At 51.7% G+C, this 19,072-nt stretch overlaps 1 protein-coding gene and 1 pseudogene across 1 annotated transcript in view; one reads left to right on the top strand and one right to left on the bottom strand.

Moving 5' to 3' along the window:
• Positions 1–4,247: 4,247 nt before the first annotated feature.
• Positions 4,248–19,072, bottom strand: part of MPHOSPH8 (M-phase phosphoprotein 8) — a 29,824-nt gene continuing 14,999 nt past the window's right edge. Inside the window, exons 5-14 of the mRNA XM_016131727.2 lie at positions 17,630–17,887; positions 14,587–14,712; positions 14,420–14,508; positions 12,125–12,265; positions 11,603–11,689; positions 10,435–10,589; positions 9,130–9,284; positions 8,045–8,172; positions 7,352–7,435; positions 4,248–6,980 (exon numbers count right to left, since the gene is read on the bottom strand). Of these exons, the coding sequence (XP_015987213.2) occupies positions 6,939–6,980; positions 7,352–7,435; positions 8,045–8,172; positions 9,130–9,284; positions 10,435–10,589; positions 11,603–11,689; positions 12,125–12,265; positions 14,420–14,508; positions 14,587–14,712; positions 17,630–17,887 (1,265 nt within the window). The 3' untranslated portion in view covers positions 4,248–6,938. The remainder of the gene's footprint in view (positions 6,981–7,351; positions 7,436–8,044; positions 8,173–9,129; positions 9,285–10,434; positions 10,590–11,602; positions 11,690–12,124; positions 12,266–14,419; positions 14,509–14,586; positions 14,713–17,629; positions 17,888–19,072) is intronic.
• On the top strand, positions 13,546–13,664 carry LOC118609880 (annotated as a pseudogene).

Here is a 19,072-nt window from a genome sequence, read left to right as displayed (position 1 = left end):
GATTTGATTGAAAACCAAAGCCTTAGTTTTTTCATTTTATTGCAAATTTTCAGTGCAAGAGTCATGTGCAAATTAACTGTGGAGGCATTTTTTGACTTTCTCATTTCCAGTTAAACACATTATATCGAAATCATTCATCATTGGTTCACGAGTGGAAATTGTGTTGCTGATGAGGCAGGACGAGCTTGCGGGTTGTATTGTCAAGTGTTTTACGGAGTCACTGCTTTCATGCTTTCATGGGCGTTTCTTCGCGTTTCCTTGGGAATTGGTTTGTGAATTTTGAGCCTTAATCTTTTCGATGTGATTATTTTATTTGAACACTGTTTTCTTGCACTCAGAAAATTCAGTCAGTTAATACTGGGATAAGTGGCTTCAGCGCGTGCTGGGCGGCTTCGGCGCGTGCTGGGCGGCTCGCCCGCTGCAAGTCGCCCGTACCAACAGCATGTCGCTGTGCTTGTGTCTGGCTCAGGCAGAGGGTCAGAGTCCGCTGTGAGCGCTGCCTGGCAGGTCTGGTGGTCGCGCCGTAAGACGTGCAGTCTGCGTCAGACAGAGCGACCTGCCATGGAGGGTGATGTCTGGCAAGGTGTTTTCAATACCAGCCGTTAACTAAAATCCTGCTTTGCTGGTTTCTACAGTCGTACGTTGTAATTTGAACAGCTTCGGGAGTGCTGCTCAGCCTCTGTACTTGCCGAGTTATGTTATCTATGTTTGAAACATTTTTTTTCTTGGAAATTATTTCTGTGTATGTATTTTACGTATCACATAGTATGAACGGTAAATGACATTGGCGTAGTGGCCTGGCGTGCTCAGTGGAGATGCCGTCCGCAGCTCCAAGGCAGAGGGAGGGTGTCAGGGGCATCGTCACCTGGTTGACTACTGAGAATGAGCCTGCACGTCACCTGTGTTTTATTCTTAGAGGGACGCATGGGTGGCATTGGCTCTTCACACCGTGAGAAACCTGAGGCTGTGGTTAGAGAAGCCTTTTTTCATTCTTAGTAAGTCAAGCGTTTTGGAGCGGGAGGGTAAAACCCAGCGTTAACTTGCAGTTGCTTCTTACTGTCCCAGTTGTATCCTAAAATGAATTGAAAATAGATTACTTTTGTCCAACTTGGTGTCATATAGTCCTGTTACAATTAAGCTTTAAGATTTCAATTAAGGGAAACCTTTTAATGCAATTATTTTTTTCATGTTTGACAGTATCACTTTGAGGGAGATAAGTATTCTTCAGGACCAGAAATAGTGAAGTCTTTCTGTCTTTGTACATGAACGCTCTAGGCCTTCGTGGCATTACGGGCACCACCGCAGGGTGTGCGTGTGCGGTGGCTCACTGGTCGCCTTATCACTGCTGACTGTGTGCCTGGCCTCAGAACGGTCTTGGGATTTTGGACTCAAGTGTAAAGATAGCCACCCTTTTAAATAAGACGAACTAGAATTTGGCTAAATTCTACAGATTACGTTTTTAGGATTCAGTATGTGTTTAGTGCTTTGTAAATTGCACGTTCACTTTTTGAAAAGTTAAGACTTAATTAAAATGTTTAGTAGTCTTAGTATCATAGGATTAAGACATAATCCATTTCAGTTTGCTTATGGTTCATTTACTCTCGTCAGCCCTAACTTGACTGAAGGCAATGCATACAGAACAACCAATTGTAAGGCCAGTCCAAGAATGCTAATGGCGTTAGGAGCAGGCACCTAACAAGTATCATGTGCTAGCCACAGGTGGAAGTATGTAAACGATATCTTTTTTGTTATGACATGCCTTATTGGAAAAAAATATTTTAAGGTTTTATACCTGGGTCGATGGATAATCGAGGTGTATTGTAGGAACCTATGTACCCCTTAAATTGCATGCAGTTTTGCCTGTGTCTATCGGGCGGAGGGAGGTTTATATTTCATCCAATTCTCAAGTGAATTTGAGACTCATGTACTTTGAAAACAGTGCTAATCTAGAGTATCATTTCCAGTATTTTTGGTCATGTACCCCTAACAAATTCAGCACACATCTGTTATTTCCAAATTGTAATTGTGTGCTGTCCTAGTATTCCAGGGATGTTAGAAGACACATTTTATAAGGATGAGATAACAAACACAAGCCTGTACCTTAGTGAAAACTCTGGGCGCACGCTGGCTTGGGAGAGCGCTGGCCCAGGGGGTTAGTTGGGAGGTAGGACAGTCTGCTCTGTGGAACACGTGCCGTGCGCCCTGCCTCGGTATGAGCAGAATAAAATTTTGTAGACACAGGAGGAATCATGATTCTATGCAGGGCTTTTGATTTTAAGGTTCCAAGCTTTTCAAGAGGACCTACCTATGGAAATATGAGGACTTAAAAAAATAGACCCAATATTTAAAAATCATTAGCAGACTTGAAGATTTTTTTTAGGATTTAACTGTTTAATGCCAAAACATACAGTTGAGTGCATTTTAAGTTGGTCGATGTTCTGTGAGGATGTGAGGGGGGCCTCACGGAATGGAAGTCCTCAAACGTGGGGACGGTTAAGCGGCATCTTGAAGGGCTGATGCTGCTCCGAGCTTTGAGAACTGAGCTACAGCACCTTTGAAGATGGATGACGGAAACTGCCTAACTGCGGGCTAAATCTGACTTTGTTGTGTTCTAGGAGGATAGAAGGGCACGTGGATGAGCTGCCTGCAGGTCGCCCTCCCTCACGGACCGGCAGGGGCACGGGCTGTGCCGGCCGCCTGGCGTCTTTGAGGTAGGTCCACGTCTGTCGCCACGGCTCGCCCCTTTCTTCCGGCGTCTTCGTTCGTTTTTCTGGACGCCCGCGGTAGTGAACGTTGGCGATGGTGCCTGTGCTTTGAGTCCGTGGAACGCTGGCCAGTACTCAGTGGTGGGAAGTGAAACCTCCGCTCGTCGGCCTGCCGTCTTTGGGGACCCCTGGGGTCACCGCCTTGTCCTCTGCGCCAGGGCGGAGGGGTGTTTAGCTCACTGCCCTCGTCTCTCCTCGCGGGTAGTCACGTCTGTCCATTTGTCTTTAGGAAAAACTGGGCTGGGACTGGAAGTGACACATTCAGCGTGCTCACTACAAGAAAATAGTTCCCTCTTGGTGTTTAGTGATTCGAAGCCTAAAATGCTAGTCTTGTGCCCCCCCCCAACCCCCCGGAAAGCGTGTCGTCTTAAAAGGGTCTAGTGTCAGAGGCTCCGCTCCACGCAAGGGCAGAGGCTGCTTCTCCCTTTTGCAGAGAGTCACAGGTTTTCTGTTACCTTGTTAGGTTAGACGTAAAACTTGGGAACATGCACACATTCGGTGCGCTGCCAGAACTCCGATGATGTGCCGCCATCCTGACAGATCCTCAGTGTCACCTCGTGCAGCCCTTACTGGAGATCAGCACCGTTCTGCTCTGGCTGCTCCAGGTGTGACCTGGGGACAGGGCGTCTGCGTTGCGAGCTCCTTGGCAGCGAGGGGTCTCAGGATGCGCATTCCTAGGCCTTTGCATTTCCCCACGCCCCAGGCCCCAGGGGCTGCTGGCGGGCTCAGCGACAGGCCCCGACGTGGGCACACCTTGCCTTTCAGAGTCTAAGCTTAACGTGGCACCTCATGCCGCACAAAAACAGGACAGCCAGTCTGGGCGCTGTTATCCAGGCCTAGAGAACTACCGCTGGGCAGTGGCTCTCAGAGCTGGTGCCTAGGGTCACTGTCACCTGAGAGCTTAGGAACACACATTCTCAGGCCATCCTGCTCAACAAAGCAGACTAGGGGTGGTGGGGCCCAGCCACTGTTCTGCTCCCCTCTGGGGGACCACTGACTGCGGCTGACGGCACTTGTCAGCCTGGCGAGGGGATTTTTGTCACTGGGGCTGTAGGATTTTGAAGTTAAGTTTGGTAAGAAAAAAAAAAGTGGATACTGGTACAGCAACTTGCTTCCTTGGTGAAAAACTGGTTCATTCCAGGAAGACACTAGATTTTATTAAATTAGTAAAATACCAAATACACATTTAACTCCCGCGGAGGGCAGTGACGCGGCAGTCTCCTTCAGGGGTTTTACTAACAGCGCCATCTTCAGGCCATCCCTCGAAGCGCTTCTCGCACTGTGGGAGCCCGGCCGGCAGGGGCCCCTCAGCCGCGCACGCACGGGGATTGTGCCCAGACGCGCTCCCGCAGCACGGCTTACAGAGCGGACGCCAAAGGACACTGCGCGGGTCAGAAACACTGATGCGCTTCATGAACGTTTGAGTGTAGCACAGCGAATTCTTTATAATGAAATGTTTGTGACGACACGGAACAAGCCAGATTAAACACATCTTCATTTGTGAGTTTATTAACTGCTCATCGTTTACAGAGTAACGCCTGACATTTAAAAATTAGACCTCGTGGACAAATTTTCTGTGGTTAAAATGATAATCTGGAATAGTGCAAGCTTTACATAAGACTCAAGAGTTTTTGTTTGTTTTAAAGATGCATGTCTCCCCGGCGCGGTCTTGCTGGTCAGTGTGGGCAGCCTAACAACTCCCCTCTCCATGGGACACTGCCCCACATAACCTGCAATTTTGGGTCAGTCCCAAGGAAAGGAACTACTCAAGAAATGTGGCATTATGAGAAAAACCACATTTTTACTAAAGCACATGTATCGTGGCCCAAGGAAAGCAAGTGCCGCGCGGTACGGCAGAAGTACTATGTTGTCGAGTGACGGACGGCAGTCAGAGCCCAGCTGGGGGCCTCTGGGAGCTGAGGGTGACCGGCAGGCCTACACGTGGTGCCCCTCACACGAGCCACGGCCTCCTGGTTGGTAAGGCTCCAGTGTCCTGGGAGGGGGAGCCAGGCCCGAGGACACCGGGGTTGGTGTGAGGGGCATCATCTGCAGGTCGGCACAGGATGGAGGGAGCGGAGGGGCCCCCATCAGCCATCCCTGGAACTGAGCAGATTTTACAGTAGTCTTCAGGGTTACACAGTGTTATGTGATGAAACAGGGTGAAGTGCCTCGGCATTTTCACCAGCACTTGTGGCGGTTCTGGCGCGTACGTCCTGTTTCCCCTGCTCGCCAGCCTGCACGTCTCCGTTTCTCCCAGTCTTTGCTCAAGGACTGTGCTCGCGTGGAGAACGCGTCCTGTGGGCCTCTCACCGTTGGCATCCGGATGCACCCTGGCCAGCACTGGCGGCCCCACCCCTGCAGTTCTAACAGCAGCCTGCTGCTGACATTCCACTGGACCAGTCCTGCAGGCTCTGAATCTGGAAAGCCGATGGGTGTGACTTGAGACGGGAGTGTCCGAAATGGGATCATTTCCTGTTCCTGGACTGACCACCGGCCATGTCGCGGCAGGAGCACATGTAACGAGTGTGGCGGGCCTGGCTGCGAGCACTCCGGGCGGACCGGGTCTGAGCCGTGGGCAGCGAGCTGCACCCACGCGCCTGCCCACTGACCTGTCCTTCCGTCAGCGGACACGGGGAGGGCTGATGGCTGAGGTGAGCTTTCTCTGAGTTCAGAGCAACTCGAAGTAAAAAGCTGTGCACTGATTGCTTTCCAGGGAGTTTGGCCAGAGTGATGCATCCCCTTCGTGACGATGCCGCCACGAGGCGGCCTGTGGCCACGACGAGCAGCTCAGAATGCGTCCTGTGCCGTGCCCGTCCGCAGCGCTGCGCACACCTGCACACGTCAGGCAGCTGCTGGGGACCGACCGCTTCGTTTGCCGGAGGAGCCATCGCCCACACGCGGTGCAGGTAAGCGGAATTGCGGCAGAGCTGCTGCTCGTTCAGGGCAGAACGGCTGGGTTGCGTGCGTCTGCGCTGCAGTACTAGGAGACACAGAACTTACCAGTACACCTGGCCCAAAGGGGGCAGAAGCTGACCCGGGGCGTGTCGGCCTGTGCTGGCCCACGCTGTCACGCACTTGTGTTGCCCGGCCCTGGTCCGGTGGAAACAACTCACTCACTCCGACAGTCACGCTGCAGCCGTCGAAGGCGCAGCCCTTGCGGACTTGCAACAGCTGCGTGTCGCAGGTTTCTGACCCGAGACGGCCGTGCCTGCTCGGTAAGCAGCATGTCCTTGTCACTCAGTGTCCTTGTGACCTCATCTTAGGCAGGACTTTGAGATAACAGAAATTTTCTTTGAAATCCCTTGTATGTATTGGACGAGGCGCTCCTGCCCCTGGTCTCTGCACTGCTACCAACTCAAGTCAGCAGACGCCACACGGCCTCAAAGCCGGGCAGCCAGAGCACGGACGGCACCTTCGCTGCCCACCGTTTCAAAACAAAGAAAGTAGATCAACATTGTGTTGTTTTATTGAAAAAAAAAAAAAAAAAACCAGAAAGTAAAAATGGCAACACAATGTGTGGGAGTCCAATGTGACACAATTTTAAATGGATTAAGAGTTAGACCTGTGGAGAATCAGTGGTGGCAGGAACTCGTCACCTGGAGCAGTGGCAGAGCTGCCTGGCCTTGCCAGTGCTCGAAGGAAGGGTACAGGATAGCTGTAAGCAAGGTTAAACGTCCTTTTACACCTCACGACTTCCTGGTTAACATTTTTTGCTTGTATCTCTTCAAAAAAAGGATAACTGGAAATATACCAAGTTGTCAGCTCCAGCTCGAGACGTGAGCAACTGCACGTTAGCAGCAGATGAGGCTGCAAAGGCAGCAGACTCACGCTTTACTGAGGTGTGGAGCAACACAAATTCACCAGGACAGTAGAAACTTAGTTAAAAGAAACAGTCCTCATAGGTACGATTCCACATTGTGGAAACAGAAATGTGCAGCCTAGACACAACACCAAGACTTCAGAATGCTAGCACAAACACTTACATTTATATTATGACATCAGAACAGTGTCCCATCTTAAGGGACTGTGACAGGCCCTAAACTGCACGAGGTTTACAGACTTTGAATGTAGGTGTGAGTGTTGGCTGTGCCAGAGTCCCCAGCTGCTTCAGGGACAGTATCTGAAGTCTGAAGGTCAGTCTGTCCCTTCGGTCCGCCCCAGGCCTTGGCTTGTTCACTGCAGCTGCACTCTGTACGCACCGATTAACAGCTTCACCTGGAGGAACGAATGCACACACAGTCAGCAGGAGTGGCGCCCGTGCCCAGACCCATCCCCCTACTGCGCTGTTCTGACGGGGTACCAGGTTAGGTGGCTGGACGGGTCACCCGCTTGAATGATCTGATGTTTACTTAGAGAATTGCACTACCACACAGATGGGGCTGTCTAGTCTAGCTTCATTTTACAGAGGTTGGTGACCAGCCAGGGGACACACGATGGTGATGAAATACCAAAGCCCAGGGCACACGGCAGCTCAGGCTGCTGGACGCCACCAGTCCCCGCACCGACACCCCCAGAACGCCAAGCACGCGTCTCGCTCTGACAGGTGCGCCCAGCGGTTTGGGGACGGCAGGAGGGAAGGCGTTCACCTTAGCGGAGGGTGCTTCTGTCAGCCTTATGAAGAGCTTGTTGAGGCCTGCCACAGGGCTGAAGGAGTAAACAAAATGACTATCCTAGGGAAAAAGCAAAAAAAAAGCATTTTTTTCAATTTGTACACCTAGGGTATAACCTTAAAGATTCCGGTGATGATGACAAATACAAGTTTTATACTTGAGTTCATAGAAGGCAACAGAGGCTACAAATGACAAAACAACGTCCAGAGAAATCTTTAGCATTAGAACGTATCCAGCCACACACAGCACGAGTGTTAATCTTCGTAACTAAATTTTTCTTAATTCAGCCTAAGAATTTTGAATGTGGCATAGGAATCATGCATAAAGATTTAAGAGCATCTAGTAGTTACATATGTATTTAAAAATATGTATAATAGTCAAAATAATAGCATAACGATTACCTGAAATTAAGTATTAAAACTAAGCTACATACAGCCAGTGCTGTCCAGTGGTGGTGTTTAAGGTATAAACAGAAACATTCAAAACGAACTGAAGGAAAGGTATACGTATGATGGTGGGAAAAGGGAGAATACTTTAGATTTTCGATGAAAATTCTGGATAATTTCTTTACGCTTATCAGTATCGCCTCATTTCTAGCAACTGGTTGAATTATAATTAACACGCTTTTATTAAAACAGCAATTAAAGTCTTAAATGTACTTTTTCTTACCAAAAAAATAGGAAGTTGAAATTTGTCATTTAAAACTACAGCTTGTACACTGCAGGGTCCACAGAGCCGAGCAATCACGTCTTTACCCAAAAAGTTTGCGTGGAAGATGAACAGCAGGATGCCAGAGCCTGGGCAAGGAAGATGGAAACACGGATTTTAACGCCCGCTGGCCACAGCCACCTCCCCACCCACTCACACCACACCCTCAAGCGCCTTCCAGCTTCCAGATTCAACTAGCATTTTTCAAACAGCAGCCCTTTTAATTTTTTGTCCAAATAGTCCCTACTGATAGCTCAAGGAACAGACTTAAAAATATACTTTCCTACATTAAAGCTAAAAGTTGATCAATTTTAAGAAATCTTATTTTGTGGAAAAAAAGGATGAGGTTTGGAGCTTTCCCTGAATATTCAAAATATTGTACAACCTTCATTTTATTTTTGAAGCTGTATTTAAAATACAGCAATAAGTAAATGTTGATCCAGGCCAGCTGTAGTAAACATGAGGGGACTTCCTTCACAAAATACCTGAAGAACCATTTACTTTTTTTGGTTCTGGTCCCAGAGAAAAGGGGGTCAAGGGCTCCCCTAAAAGTGATGACATGTTGCCACTCTTCAGATACTAACATGGTGTGAGAGGCTGTCCTGCATCCATCCTTAAAAATGGGTGGGAGGGTTCTGAATGTGTAAAGGTCATACTTGGAGGCAGGGGCGGGGTCACCTGTACCCCACGTCCTAGAGAAGGCGGCCGCAGTTGCGACGCCTCCATCTCCTGAACTTTGTTTTGTTAAGGGGCAAGGCGTGCATAAGAGGCGAAGCTATGAGCAATAATGAAGCTGAGGAAAAACACTTGATTCTGGGCTCAGAATCTTAAATTTTAATAAAACTTAGTTTTAATTCTCGAGACCCAACTTCCTTAAACAGAGCCTGACCCCAGGCTCTGTGAACCCCGACAGACGCTGGGGAGGCCGGGTCTCAGCTGACTCTGCCAGAGCAGCTGTCCTTGTACCTGAGCCGTGCATAACGGGAAGCGTTCTGTTGCTTCATAGTTCTAGTGTTACATTTCAAACCAAAAGAAAACAGGCTCACCTTCTGGTATGTTCTGCGGAGGTTTGTAATTGAAATCCGTTGAAAAATCTGGCCCCTCGCAGAGACGGTGACAGGCTATGGGGAAGACCGGCTCCAGCAGAGCGAGGCGCGCTTCAAAGTAGTCCTTGATGGTCTCCTCCGCGACGCGGGACAACCTGTGTGGGAGGGGAAGCAGGCAAACTCAGCAAGGTCTGCTCCCCGGGGATAGTCTCCTTCCAGAGGTGGAGTCACCGTTAAACAAAACCCGGCATCTCAGTGGCCCCTGCGTCTTGTGCATATGGGAAGGCTGGTCTCCTGCTGCCTGTCTGTGACTCACCCCCATGGACAGGCAGGGACAGGTAGGCTTCCTGGGACCATCGCAGCCACAGACGCCCACAGGAATTACCGGGTGGCTGAGTGCGCACATGGCCGCTTCTTGTTCACTGTCCTAAATGTATCTTCCTTTCTGCCTATACCACAGATCGTATACTTGGAACTGAAGAAGCCACCGTGCAGTCGTTGCAAATGAGGGAGAGGGGACAGTGGCTCTCGCTGACTCTGCTGTGGTGACAAAGCACACGTGCTGCCAGGTGTGGTACCAGCTACTGCATGACACGTGTGAACTTTCAAGACAAGAATGAACGTGACTGGACAAACTCAGGCATCCAGACGGGCGCGAAGGACTGACACTCGGCACTAAGCGGGAACCAGCTGTCAGGCTGTGAGGAGCCACAGAGGAAACTCAGATGCCATCGGGAAGTGACAGAAGCCAAGCCAGTCTGAGAAGGTGACACTGTGATTCCAGCTCTACCCCATCTCCGGACACAATAAAAGCATTCGCATCTGCTGGGGTTGGGGGGAGGGAGGGGCGACCCTAAGGAGCAGCATCTTCGGGGCAGTGACACTGTCCTCCCACGTAAGGCAAGTCCGTGACAGAAGCCAGAGACCACAGGTGCTCCTGCCCACGCAGGCTCATTAACTGCCGCTGCCCCACTGGTGGGGTGCTGACAGTGGGGGTGGCTATGCCTGGGACGGGGGGTGGTATAGAAAATCTGCTTTCTGCTCCCTGTCACTGAACCTAAAAGTGCTCAAAAATTATGTCTATCACGGAATAAAATTTAAAGGGTTCTAAGAAACTGCTGTTGAGCCCCAGGGGGAGCATGACTACGTCTGCACTGTCCTGCCGGGGCCGCTGCCTCCTCTGGTCTGGAAGTTCCTGGGACTCGGCAGCTCATAGCAAGGTCACTCACATGCCACCTGAATTCATGGCCTCTTGAGAATGGAAGCCCGTCAGGACCGCTTCCCGAGCGGGCACGGGCCACTCACGTGTCCAGGTGGCTCTTGAGCAGGTCATACACCAGCACGTTGTCACTCTGCTTGGCGAAGTGCATGGCGCTGTTCCGGTGCTTGGACAGGATGTTGCAGTCAGCGCCACGCTCGATCACCAAGCGCACGATGTCCGAGTTCCCTCTCTTACAGGCCTGCGTCCAAGAACCAGCGCTGAGATGCGGAGGCCACCAGGCCGTCCCTCCCTTCCCCTACACGTGGGCCCCTTGTGAGGGGCAGAGGCAGCCAGGGGACAGACCCGGGGTGGGTCTCCCGAGTGTCAGAAAGCGTCACCGCAGATGGGAGGGGCAGCACGGTCTGCACACACTCCCTCCCCCCCGCCGGGCTCCTTGGGGGACGGGCGGCTTCACGAGAGACACTTCTGCCCCGAGGCGGGAGGACTGCGGCCTTGCAGCTGCTGCTCCACCTCTACCCCTGTCCTCCGTCCTGGGGGCGACATCTCAGCAGAGGCGCCCACAGGTCACATGGGGCACCACTAAGCACCTCGTGGCACAAAACTTTAAAATCCCCAAGAACTTCTCCGGGAGACAGACGCGTGGGCACAAGTTTGAATTCAGTCGGCCTAGGACAGCGGTGACAGGTTCAGGGCCGTCCCGGGTGTGCCTGCTTGGAACACATCTCGTGGTGTCTCGGCCACGGACCCCCTGCCCTGAGCGCCACCCTGACCATGTGCAGCTCCAGACACACGTGAGGGATGGGGGGGGGGGGGGTCGGCTCCCGACCCAATGCTGTAGCGGGGCAGAGAGGACGCCGGCGGCTCTGCTGACGCTACAGGGGGCTTCACAACTGAGTCCGGGGAGGCGGCGGCGGGCCAAAGCCGCACCCCCTCTGTCCCCACAGGCCCTGAGCATGGGAGGAAGAGGCGCGCTGGACTCGCCCCTGCAGACGCGCTGACTGCGGGGGGGGACGGAAGGGCACGCGGGTGTGCGTGCGCTTCAGCGGCACACTACGCAGACTGCGTGCCAGCCCCGTCCACACACACAGGGACCCAAGGCTGAGACGACGCACCCGACACCACACGGCGGGAGCCAGCCTGAGCCTCCGTGCCCGTCCAGACCACACCCGCCCACCCGCCACGAGGCGCACGGCCAGGCGGGCTTTGACGTCCCTTCCGTCCCTCAGTGCTCCCCGCCCTCGGCCCCCTCACCTTCATGAGCGCCGTCTCCCCGTTGCTCTGCTGGACGTTGACGAAGGCTCCCGCTTCCAAAAGGATAGCCACTGTGGTCAAGAAGTTCTATTAAAGAGAAAATGCAAGTTACCGCCCCAAACTCCCCACAAGACCTTGTCACACATCCACTCAGCCTCCCCCAGGTCGGTGGGGACAGTGGTTCCGCGCTGTGGTCAGGGGCATGGCCACACTCAGTCTGGCCAGCAACGCTGACCTGAAGCCTAACCACTGGCTTCCCCTGTGCACGGCCGCCCTCCAGAAAGGTAATGTGGGGACGCTACGCTGTTAACCAAAGGGACACTCGATTTCAACAGGGAAAGATTTTTTAAAAAGCCCAAGGCTGAGATTGGTGTTGGAGCCCTGGTCGGAGGTGCTTTTTCAGCATGACACTCCAACCAGAAAATCGCATTTGAAAAATCGATGCAAACTGCTACTGTCAGTACAACTGCCACCCGTGACAAGGACAGATGAACAGGAATGGACACTGCAAAGCTGCCCAACCTTCTCGGCCGCGTGGATGAGGGCGGTGGCCCCGTTCCGCTGCCGCCCGTTCACCCGGGCCCCCTTCCCGATCAGGAGCCTCAGCAGGTCGTCCTGCCCGCCGGCCGCGGCCAGCATCACCAGCGTCATCCCGCTCGAGTCCTTAATAGATTTTGTTGAAGAAAAAACATTAATGTTTAAGTAGAGACGTTTCAGACTGCTTCAATGTGAAATCACTGAAGTGCACTGATTTTAAGCATTACTGACTTTTCCCACCAAAGTAGCCCAATAAAACCTCAGAAACTAAGCCTTGACTTTTGTGTATGTTCGTGTGACCGGAACCTCTCACGACGTCCATGCATTGGGCCCCACAGGTACATCAGTACTTCGCATGACAGCACATGGATAGCGAATCCTGACGCTGCACGAAATGGCAACAGCATCTGTGTGTTCCAGACTCCAGCTCTGAAAGTCTCCTGTGCTCTAGGTAAAACTCATGCATGTGGCCGGCCAACGACGTCAGGCCAGAGACGGCCACGGGAAGTCAGGCAAGCCGGAACGAGCGCTGGCCGGAACAGGCGAACGCTGGCCCGTGCACACCTAATGCTGGGAGTGACGGTGTAACTGTTTTAAGGATAAAGAAAATCTGGAGTAGGAAACTATGCTGATGTGACAAAACAGGAAAGAAATCGCTCTGAACAAAGCTGAAAAAGGTAACTATTAGCTAAAAATTTCCAATCACTAGTTAAACACTCTACACTATTTGATAAAACCCAATTCCACTAGTATGAGTTAATCTGGTTACAACCCAAAGGCTTGGCAGAATCCACCAGAATGAGTGATCTGAGGTAAGGATTATTTCCAGCAGCAGCAGTTCACGGACTGGAGGAGCCACTGACAACCGCCCCGTCCGCTCACCTGTGAACGCCCCTAACTCTGGGAAGGCCCCTGCAGCACCTGCTTCTAAGACTAAGTTTTTGGGTGGGGAAGAGCGTCTGATGAAACCCACACCCACCCCTGCCGACAACTCAACCAGTCAGAGAGCAGAACTGAAGGCAGGGGAGGGATGAAACGAGACGGCCACCCCGAGGGACGTCCCTCAGACCAGCAGCAGAGCGGGCTACCACTGTTACTCAAATGGCCCCGATTCCGCATGGCCAGAGAAAGAAACATTAAGAAAAAAGGGAAAGGAAATAGTTATTTTAGCAGATGACTGAATTCTCTACCCGGAAAATCCAAGGCAAGTAAATTATCAGGGTACGAGAATTTCTTAAAGTGACTGGAAGACATCCCCCCGACACACGCACTAATAAGCAGTTACAAAATGTGACCAGGGGGCTCTAATGTCACGGTAACACAATCAAATCATAAAGTATTTAGGAATACATCTGAAATAAATGTGCAATAATTGTACAAAAAAACCTTGTTTTAAAATAAATGGAGTCCATGGCCATACCACCCCAAACAAGCCGGATCCCATCTGATCTCAGAAGCTAAGCAGGGTCAGGCCTGGTTAGTATTTGGATGAGAGACCACCTAGGAAGACCAGGTGATATAGGTGTAAACAATAAAAAAATAAGGGATTGTAAACTGATAAGGTCCTTGCGATCTGTGAGGTCAACCAAGGGTTGCCACACCTAAAAATTAAATTAAAATTAATAAAATAAACAGAACAAAGGAAGAGCGGATGAAAAGTCACGTCCATTGATGAAACTCAAAATGTAAAACGGCAATTCTTAGTGAAATTAATCTATGTATTCCATGCAATTTTAATGAAAATCCCAGTAACTTTTTGAACTACAATCCCAAAGGATCAAACCTAAAAATCCCACAATTTCAACAACTAAAGAAAATATAAGTCTTTTCTAAGCAAGACAAGACACCTAAAAGCCATCAAGGATTAAGATCAATAGATAGGACTACATAAAAAAACCCTGTAAGCAGTAAGTCTCAAAAAAACAAACAAACAAAAAACCTAAGAATAAGGAAAAAAGGGTTTAATATGCTCCCATATAAAAGCTCCTTATGAATCAATGAGGTTATAACACAATGAAATGCAAATAGTGGCCCCAAACCAGGAGCTGTTCACGCCCTTCCTGCTCGAAGTGGCAGCGGGCAAAGCAGACGCCGAGAGCTGAGCGGGACGGCCCATTCGGGGGGCTGGAGACACGGGGCTGTCGTTTCTACATCATACGAAGTTTGCGTTTTATTAAGTGAACGTGCACTACTTTTACAGAAAGTAAAGTAAAACTGGGTTATTTTAAGAGAGCTATTTTCCATCCCCCTTTCGTGAGATTTCACGAACGTATTCACTACCTCTTGGTCCAGGTTATATTCTTCATTTGAATTGAGTGCAACCTTCACAGTGATATAATCCCCATTTTTCACAGCATCCCGCAATAAGTCTAAAAAGAAAGATGATAAATTAAATTTTCTGTACGAGGTCATGAAAAGGATCCCCCCCCCACCCCAATACTACTCACTGCTCGGAACTGCATCTGCTGTAGTAAAATTCTCATCCTCCCCAGCAAGATGCTTTTGAAAATCCTCCAGCTTCATCCACTCCAACTGCAGGTCCATGCCCAAACTCAGAACCTGCTGCTTGCCGTCTGGAACACAGAAGAGCCTTAAGATTTTTCTGAACATAGAGAAACTCAATGCTGATTTATTAAATTTGTCTTAACCAACACTCTACAAACACCTTTAACATGTGTCCTTGTGTCGCGGAGTCGGTAACGACACTTCTGATGCCCTCGGGGAAGTGACGTCAATTATCCATATTTAGAAGTCACAGTGCTTCAAAGGCAGAAATTAACAGATGACCAACTAACTGTAAACGGTGAGGTCCGAACGTAAGAGCACAGTCAAGGAGCTCAAAGGGGGAGAGGTCAGTGAGGGGACTCGCTGGCATTCCTCCCTCCGGCCACCCTTCCTGCATACACTGCTTGCAGTCATTTGTGTAGGTAACTTCATTCACGATGTGTAAATCAGTCCTGTGGACACAGTCCAGAATCAGCCCCGCCCCTCCTCCAGGAAGCCCTCCCTGCTGAGCCCCAACTGCCCACGGCCATCGTAAAACAAGTGCCAGCCTCTGCCCACATGTCCGACCCACGCGCTCACTCCCGACCAGCAATGCGGAGAGGCTGGGCCCAACTCACATGGGAGTCATTCGCAGTGACTGCGAAGCAGACATTGGATGATGGCAGTTAAAGGACTTTCACTTAAAGCCAGTTTCTGAAACTACAGATGCCAGGCAGTTAACCTCGCTACAGAGATGCAGTTTATAAGAGACGCGCACCATACGAAGTTTTCCCCAAACTCCCAACTGTGACCAGCACTGCTCTGCTGCCTGGAGCACGGGGACAGTTCGGTCTCCAGTCTCAGGCGCGTGGTGGCTGTGAGCTTTGGAGAAGTCACAGAAAACTGGTGCCGCCATTCTCTGAATACAGCAGTGGTGACAGTAAAGGCAGCCAACCGAGTAAGGCACATGCAGAAGGCCTGTCGTTCACGGCAGCTGGGAGGGGACGCGTCACAGAAGTCACGCGAGGAGGGAGCCCGGTCTAGGTGACCGGGCTGAGGAACCACCTGCAGAGCTCGCCATGGACCTGTGTGGGCACCCCTCATCACCTGTCCAGTTTTTGGGTCTGAAGGGCTGACTCCGTGTGCTGAGTACAAGACCCGCTACAGCGCAGAGGCCTCTGAGACGAAGCGGGTTCCCGGAGGACAGCTGGTCTCGTGGGGGTGGGGGCAGCCCACCCACACGGGCAGGCGCCACGCAGCCCAGCACTGGAGAACCCCGGCTGTGGACCCTCTGCAGTGACAGCTGGGCTGTCCTAGAGGGACTGTGGGAGGCTAAGGAGTGGGTGGCCGTGACTAAGCCTGGGACGCAGCCGGGCTGAGATGACGCACCGCCCCTGACGGAGTGACCCGCTAGTGTGGCGACAGCGTGTCCTGTGGGTGCCAATCAACGCCCAAGGCAACTGCCATCTTCCAAGTTCCCAACCAGGGATGGACTGACACATTCAAGCCTGTGTTCGTATGACCCGAGTCTGGCCTTCCCTGTCACCATGCCAACCAGACTGCCAGCACTAGAGGCCTGGAGAAGGTGTGTGCTACCTACAGAGCCCGGTGAACAGATGGGGGTCGGGGTCCCATTTCAGAAGCCAGACTGGGGAAGAGCGTGACACTGGGTGGAGGTCCCAGCTCCTCGTAACCCGCGGGCACGGGGTGGGAAGAAAACGGGGTGTGGAGAGCAGGCTGACTGGGGAACCGCGGCGGCCAGTGGCACCGCTGTACTGGCCCAGGCTCTATGCGTTCCGACCAGTGGCCCCACTTCCCACGTGCCAGAGTGGGGGCCGCCGAGGCACCTAATGCCACACGATACAGGAGTCATGAGGACGCCCCCGCCCCGACTCGCCCTGTGCGCCACGCAGCTGTTGCTGGCACCCCGGTGAGGGGAACCACGGTCTCCACAGGGTCCCGCTGCCCTGCCGCACCTGGGCCTGTGGGGACACCCTGCACCTGAGGACCGGAGCGAGCGGTGGGTCCCAGCCGGCCCAGGCTCCCAAAGCTGCCAGGGGGCACGCCTGCTTCCCCCGGGGGGCCACCTGACTGCTGTTTGTCCCCTCTACTCCCTTGGAGGATGTCACAGCACATGCGGAAGCTCCAACTGAACCCCCAGCCAGTCCTTGCTGAGCACCGAAATGTCCCTAATGAGAAAACCGTCCTCTGAAACAGGATGGCCTTGGACGGCGTCACTGCCTCACAAGGGGGCACCTGAGCCATCACCCACACGAATGTGTTCCTACATGATGAGTCTGCTCCCATGTCACCTTCACTCACGCACACGAGGACACAGTGCACGCGAGTGACCCCACGCCTGGCCCAGCGGACTTGACACGTCAGTGGTCCAGCCCGCGGGGCTCCTGGTGGGGAGAGTCGTTACTGATTTGGGGAACCATCAGCTTAACCTGGGATCCCTCTTGCGTGGCCTGCGCCACGGGCTGCGAAGCATTTAGGGATTCTCTTCGCCTGCTCCCCCAGACCAACCTCGCGCACTCCGCCCCACAGCTGGTGTGCCCTGGGTGCCACACACCGCCTTCCCTCCTTTGCGGCCAATCCCAGCACACTCGAGGGAGACGCACCGTCTGATTTAGGACGCGCCATTTACCGCAAAGTTAAAACGCCGGAACACCAAGTCAATCTGTGTTTGATAATTTTCTGAAAGAAACCTAGTAAGATACACAATTGGGGTACTTGACAAGTGTGGGAAAGATACAAAACTGGAAAGCTTTATAATTTCTAAATGTTCTGAGCACATTATGAGGACTCAGAAAATATTTGTGATCAATTCAGAAATCACAGAATTCCTAAGTCTTCAACGTAACAGTTAACTTATTCAGGAGACAAAATCTCCAACGCCACTACTTTCTGATCTTGACATCAGAATGGCGGTAGGGGAGATGCATGAGGCGGCTGAAACAAGGCGCGTCACCCCAAAACCCTGTAGCGATCAGGCGCACTCACCGCAGTTCTCGTCGGCTTGGTACCCGCTGTCCACCGCTTCCTGATCGCCCTCCGCGGCGATGTACGCCCAGGTGTCCGTCTCCTCCCTCGTATTCCTCCTTTCTTTAAGTTCCTGCTTGTTTTCCTTGCTTTTGTGATCTTCTGCGATTTTATAATCCAGCAGTATTTCTTCTCTTTTCTGATTATTCTCAGAAAAATCATTTTTTTCTTCTGGAGTTAATTTAAATAAGTCAAACGCGTTTCTGATTTCCTTAAATGCTAATGAAAAAAAATTGATAATCAATAGGAGTCACAAATTTCTGCTGTAATCAAAAATCTGGGTTCATGTTAAATAGGTACTTTCCTTAGAGAAGTTATGGTTCATAAATACAATGGAATAAATTGTACCGTTGTATGAAATCCTACCATTTGCAATGACATGAATGGACCCAGAGGTTATGCTGAGTGAAGTAAGTCAGAGAAAGGTAGATACCATTTCACTTATGTGCAGAATCTAGGGAACAAAAACAACTAAAAACAGAAGCACGAATGTGCTCTGACAAGGGCCTGCTTCGACCGGCACGCCTCAGAGTCACCCGTCGTGCCACCAGGTGTCGATCCTCTAAGACGACCACTGACGGCGGTATCCTGACGCTAACCTGGTACAAAAGTGACTTATGGTGGCAAGCGGGGGGAACGGAGGGTGCCACGCCAGCTCACTGTCGTGCACCTGGAAAAACCCACTCAGCTTTCGACTAAAGACAAAAGCGAAAAAGACTGGCAAAGCACGAGGTCTGCACAAACCCCAGAAGGGGCAGAGCAGAACGAAGGGGCAAGACCCCACCGTCAACTCCGCATGAGAGCAGGTCTATTCTGCCAGCAGGGGGCGCTGAAAAGCAGACCTCCGTGTGCCCGTCTGAGGGAACGGAGCGAAGGCAGAGGAGGACCACAGAGACCCGGTAAAAATGTGCTGGAGGCGACGCACAGGGCAGAAGGAGGGAGCAAAGGTCGATTACCCAGCTCTGATTACACAACACTTGAACCTCCCTCACTCCCTGCATAACAGACGCTTTAAACTGGTGTATTACTTTACACACTTAATCTTTAAGTTGCACTCGCTTTATGCACAACCCACCCAGGCGATGGCCCCCGCCTCCCTGCCACTCGCTCCTGGGTTCCGGCCAAGGCACAGAGCCCCGTCCCCTCCTGATGCCATCTCAGTCACATGCAGCTTTTGGAAGAAACCCCGGGGACTGCCTTAGGATGTGTGAGCTAACGGATCCACTTCTGACAAGCACCTGGTTCCAGCACCGTGCGTTACAATCCTCAGTTACGGTGCCTCGTGATGTGACCCAAAGTGCAGTCAACGTGGCACTTACGCAAACGACACGGGGCTAAATACAACAGCCACGTTAAGCAGCAGTTCGTTTCGGGCAGCATTCACTATAAAGGAGACATTTACTT

This window comes from Rousettus aegyptiacus, unplaced genomic scaffold, assembly GCF_014176215.1.
Source record: "Rousettus aegyptiacus isolate mRouAeg1 unplaced genomic scaffold, mRouAeg1.p scaffold_m13_p_11, whole genome shotgun sequence".
NCBI lineage: Eukaryota > Metazoa > Chordata > Mammalia > Chiroptera > Pteropodidae > Rousettus > Rousettus aegyptiacus.
This window is presented reverse-complemented; position numbering and strand designations above follow the sequence as displayed.